We start from the raw sequence: 6,000 nt of genomic DNA on the forward strand, positions 1-6,000 counted from the left end.
AACCAATTAAAAAATGGGTGCTAGCCCACTGATCAGGTTAATTCTGTTAATACCATACTTGTCTCAGGCTTATAGAGGGTTATTTACTAAAACTGCATGGTACAAAATCTGGTGCAGCTCTGCATAGAAACTAATCAGCTTCCAGGTTTTATTGTTAAAGCTTAATTAAACATGCTGAAATTAGAAGCTGATTGGCTACCATGCACAGCTGTACCAGAATCTGAGTGCACCAGTTTTAGTAAATCTTCCCCATAGTGTCATGTTGCCACAATATGGAACCCTAATAGGCTTTGACATAGGTCCCTTGGATTAAGGTGCCATACTGCTTGTATACTTTGGTGTCAGCAGGCTGTGGTCAGGATACAATTTTCCATCACATTTCTGGAAGGTAGTATATAATTCACCAGCACATTTATTGGAGGTAGGGAAGTATGAGAATGTACCTTCCACTTTAAGAGTTTAACATGCAGAGGATTGGAAACAAGGTAAAGTGTAGAAAAATACAGTAAAGATAACTAATAGAATCCTTAGAGACTACCACTTTTGCAGCACCAAATTTATTTTTTTTTATATATAATTTTGAAAACTAGTCATCTGCTTATATTACACTGTTTGACATTTTGGAAGCTTTAAATCAATGATTGTTAGCTTGTTGGGTGACTTTTCCAAGTTTTTTTACAATTCCATAATAACATGAAATTAGAGAAGTACAGTGAGTTATTATTCTGAACTTACCTTGCCTTGGTGAAACCTGCTGGTCCCTGTTCCTTGATACCTCAGCAACAGATGGACATTGTCCTTGAACTCTCTCTAGTCTCTCAGTTATTCTTTGTTTTTCCTCTTCCAAAGATGTCTTTTCCTTCAAGAGGTCAGAATAGGCCATCTCAAGACTCACTCTCTGTCCTTCCCATTCATCCTTTTGCATTCTTAATGTCTCCAGCTCCTTCTGATTATCTGTCCATGATTGAGGTGAAGAAGTGGCTTGTTGTAGGTCTTTCCCACCTAAGAATTTATTCAGCATCTTCTCCATCAAACTGACCCTGGTTTGTAAGGCAGCCATCTCTTGGGTACGGGCTGCATTTTCACGTTGAAGCTCCCTAATAGTTGTCATTGCTTCTCCAGGTTCAGTACAGCTTCCTTCTGAAGGACTGGGCACTGTAAAAGTATATGTACATTGCCCTTGGCGGTCAATGGCTCTTCGGAGTTGAGGACTCCCTTGTGCCAAGCAAAATACCAGTGGCACCAGAATATGAAGGGTGAAAAACCCCATGTTCCTGCACTGAGATATGTTGATGCTTATTATATGTCCAACAAGACAATCTGCTTGTAAAACACAGTTAAGGCAAACTACTATACACTAAAGTTAGTCACTATACTAAAATAAGTTTCTCTGTATGGGACTGCTCACCTCAGCATCTCCTTTATACACTTAGCATGGATGAGGGATGGGGTAGAGGCGGGCCTTGAAGAGGGGGATAGATAAAATGACAAGAATCTTCGACTCTTGCGTCTCAGCTGTGGAGTGACACTTTGCCTGGAGCCAGCTCATATTGCAGCCTCTTGCTGTTTAGTAGTCCCTGCTTTCAAGAAGGCTAAATCAACATGTAAACATATCCAGCCAGTTAGAACATTACTTACAGACCAGCAGCAAGACTTACTAAATCCTGCAGCCTACTAAGTATTTTAATTATTATTGTAGGGCACGATTAAATATTTTTGCAGTAAATTCTATTTTCAGAAAGATTTTTGGTAACGTGCTACAGAAAATTTCTAAACTTTTTTTTTTTCCAAAGACGAAAAAGACTTGGTAGGATTTTTAGATCTGCATATAGAAAAAAATAGAGCAAAAATGTATTTCACATGTTAAAAACACATATTACGTATTATAAGAAAGTGCTAGCCACCACTATCATCCTGTTCTTTGGCTTTGGTAATTTCTGAGTTTTTAACCAAGAACAAAAGTGCAGATATGCAGTTAAAGGACACTTTTCAAAAGGATTTTAAGCTATGGCAGATACTGGAAGCTGAACTCCAGGTATGATCGTTATTGCATATTTACATCAGTCCATCAAGGACCAATATAAGTATGCAAACTCATACCTTATGAGCTACTGAAGAAGCTAACAGGCACTGTAACAATCAGTGTTACTACAGTGACAGCCACAATCTTCCTGGTCCTATGTAAATGGATTCTCTGCATACTGAACAAAGGATTCTCTTAATCGGCATTGCCATTCACAGAAAACCTTGTATTTTTTTTATTGAATACAAGGGGTTCCCTGATTGCACGAGGTGGAGAGCAGGGATGGTGGCTTTACAATCTCCATCTAATCAAATCAGAGAACGCCTTGTAATACAAAGCATTCTATGAATGGTGACAGTGCCATGCCAGTGAACCCCTGTGATCAAGTGCAGAGTGGAAGCTACTGGGCACAGGACCTGAAAAAGTAGCACCAACTACTACAATGATATATTGAGGTATACATACTTACATCAGTCCAAACTGGACCAAGTTAAAGGAAGTCTAAGTTCACCTTTTAGAAAAAAATAATAAATGCACATTTTTTTGCAGGTAAAAAAAATGTGCATTTATTATTTTTGTCTACAGGAGGCTGGAATGCATTGCACCAGCAATCAGTAGAACACTGACTCCATGCAGGTTTTGTGCAGACCTGTCAGAATATCTGCTTGCTGTACGGTGTGTACGAGCAAGCAGATATTCTGACAGGAAACTTCAGCCTAGGTTCACACAGATGTGATGTGGAATTCACACTAGTTTCTGTGCGAATTCCGCACCGCATCACAATTGCACCCTGTTCTTGAGAACCGCTGCGGGTGTGTATGTTAAGTTAACAACACCGTGAAATCGGTCCGCAAAACGCGGTGCGATGTGCAGAATCAGATCGCATAGGTGTGAATACCCATGCTATCCAATTCTAGTGCGGACCAAAAATGTATGGCTCCAATTGCACCACACACAATTTGCATGTGATTTGCACAGGAATGCAGTGCAGTTCCTGTGTGAATCACATGCGATATACTGCACTGCACAAGTGTGAACCCAGCCTCAATGAACTTCCACGGCACTCCACAGCACCATGGTAGTTCATTGAAAACTACAAGCTAACAGCTGCTAACGCTGTCAGGACTCGCAGTTCATTCATTCACGGAAGTCCGTGAATGAATGATGCGACTGTGTTGGCGAAGCCCCTCACGGCCACGTTGTTTTCAAATTTGACAGATAGTACAGGGAGACTTCTCCCCATACTATCTCTAAGAGGAAAGGGGGCAGCGGTCGGCGGGGGCAGCTATGGGAACATATTACAAATGGGTGGAACATGTTCCCAAAGGTGAACTTATCCTTTAGGTATGCAATAAAACAGAAAATTGTATCAAATACTTATCATAATGTTCCTTTCCTGGCACCAAACCATGGCAGCATACCCACAGGACCAGTGCAAAACTTTAAAGAGTTAATGCCCACGCAACAACCCATTCCCTGTACATTGCTAGGAATGAACTGCATAGCTTCCCGCCAAAGACACCCGTAGTGAGGACTACTAAGTTCCATAAGACAAGAAAGGGAATAGGCTGTTGTGTGAGTGTTAACTCTTTATGGCTTTGCACTGGTCCTGTGGGCAGAGGTAGGAGGGGCTACTACCACATTTATGCTGCCATACTGGTGCCAGGAAAGATCATTCCTGGAGTTCAGCTTTAAAGTATTTCTGTTTAATTCTCTGTCTCTGTTTTTTGCTCCACTTGCATTCAACATTTTGTAGCACTACCCCCTTAGGAGTTGCTAGAAGATTTGGTTCCCCTATAGTCCTGCACAGCCAGGTATCACACATCTTCACCAAGACGTGCATCCAGAGTCAGAAATCAGTCCTTGAGCTTTTGTTTTGTTATTTTATTGAGGTGATTTGAACTGGGATAGGGTTAAGGGTGTACAGTATACCCAAGGGTACTGATAAACTGAGGATCACTTCCGGGAACTATTTTCAAGCCTTCTCTGCAGTGCAATCTCTGTTGGAGAGTTGGCCGCATCTCCTTAGTGTACCACCACAGACCCTAGATGAACTTCTCTTCACCCAGCAATCTGGAGGTATCACTCAACAGGGGATCCGGTTCCTGTCACTGTAAGAGATGAACAGTCACTGGTAGGTTGCTAATCTGGTTCCCCACCAGAGTGCCCAGGGGGAGTAGGTGTACTCACTCAGATCCTTTCCTGCAGTGCATATGGGTTGGTGGCCGCTACCAGGCCTATCAGCTTGGCTGCTCCTTCCCTGCCATACATGTGGTCCTCTCTCAGGAGGCTGGTGAACTCTAAGCTTTCCACAATTCCAGCTCCAGGTTTGCAAGTGGGCCCCATCCCAATGGGCCTCCTCATAGCCTCCTTCCTTCAGCCTCACATATTCCTCTTTGTCTTCTACCTGAACTCTCCCTCCAACTCTCCTGAATCTGAGAAGACTCCAGAACTTTTAAGGTTGTCCAGCCCCTTGCCAACCTCTTGTTGGGCATTAGCTAGGATCCCTCAAAAGTGCAACCAGCCACTTCTTAGATCCACCCACTGCCTCCAGGGACCTCCTCCAATAGCCCTGCCACAGGCTGTGGTTTGTCCTGCCTCCTCATACATCGCTACAGGACATATAATTCATTAGAGGAAACCACTGCATGCAGTGGGGAAGCAAGTATTCCATGTATCCAGAAGTGTGGAATACATGCAGCAGCTGTGGTGCAGCAAAACATCAGTGTTTGAACAAATGGTCTACTGGAAAGGTAAGTATACATACTATTCTTTTACAGGCTGCAACCTACATTTGAAAAGAGGTGATATCTCCATAAGGAGGAGCAAATGGGTGAAACCAAATGTTAGGCTCAGTTTCTCCTACCTAAGTGCCTATAATGCAGTGAAAGTAAGGCAATCAGTGACTGAGGGTGTGCAAGGGCTGTGAGTAGTGTAGTACCCTCCTAGGTAGCTAGGGGGAGCACTAGCTCTAATTGTCATTGTGATAGCCAGGTGGGGCAAATTTAGGTCAGAGCTGAGAAGCTCTACAGACCAGCTCCCTGGGATTTCCCCATGCTCTAGGACTTTGGAGAAAGATCTAGAAGCAGTGGGCAGAGGTGAGGAATGGCTGATCTGTACTCTTAGAGGATCCTGGCCAATCCCAAACATGAGGCTTGGCAAGGGGCCAGGACAGACTTTAAGAGTAACAGAGCCTGCTCAGCATCAGGAGAGTTGGAGGAGAGTTCAGGTGGAAGATGAGGATGTGAGGCTGGAGACAGAAGCTTGGGAGGGGCACAGATGGGAGAGGGACTCACCTTCAGTCAGGAGGACGTAATAAAACTTCAAAAAAACAAGCTCAAGAACTGGTTACTGTCTCAGGCCATGATTAACGCCTTGGCTTTTTATGGCTTTTTGTCAGTTATCAATAAAGGACTGCATGGTTTAGCTGATCTACACTGAGGCCAGCCTCTACTTATGTTCCCCCAAAATTCTTAATTAGACCACATCATGTGACTCCATAGATAGATAGATAGATTTTTTTTTTTTTTTGTAAAACTGAAAAGCAGTTCGTGTTTTTCCAAAATCTTGCTTTCCTAATTGTGTTGACAGTCACTGAGCTCCATTCTTTCCTGGTGAGTTATGTTTTGGTTCATTCAGGGGGTTAGTTGATACAGTGAGTTCACTTTGTCATGGTGCACAGGGACAATTTCCTGGCAAAGGAGGGCGCAATCGGATACTGATCTCTGCTGCCTGCTTTTCCCTTGTTTTATTTCGTACAGTCCAGAATCCAGATTTTAGCCATTTCTATTCAAATTCCCATCTGCATCTTTCTGATTTGCTCATACTAGTTGTCTCATTTGTGAATTTCCGCACATACTTCATATGTATCCTTAGGTCTGCTGAATAAGACTAAGGTTGTCCGTACATAAGCTAGCTGTCTGCAAAGAAAGGCTTTTCATTTTTCAATTGCTGTCACTGGATAGTCAGCTCCTGTG

The 6,000-nt window shown here is 43.0% G+C and overlaps 1 protein-coding gene across 1 annotated transcript in view; it reads right to left on the reverse strand.

Annotated features, from left to right (window-relative positions):
• MYOC (myocilin) overlaps positions 1-1,413 on the reverse strand; it is a 29,963-nt gene extending 28,550 nt beyond the window's left edge. Inside the window, exon 1 of the mRNA XM_089671559.1 lies at positions 736-1,413. Coding sequence (XP_089527685.1) covers positions 736-1,270 — 535 coding nt within the window. The 5' untranslated portion in view covers positions 1,271-1,413. The remainder of the gene's footprint in view (positions 1-735) is intronic.
• Positions 1,414-6,000: the final 4,587 nt, after the last annotated feature.

This window comes from Staurois parvus, unplaced genomic scaffold (assembly GCF_062004578.1).
Source record: "Staurois parvus isolate SC_StPar_1 unplaced genomic scaffold, SC_StPar_1.0 ptg000106l, whole genome shotgun sequence".
In the NCBI taxonomy this organism is placed as follows: Eukaryota; Metazoa; Chordata; class Amphibia; order Anura; family Ranidae; genus Staurois; species Staurois parvus.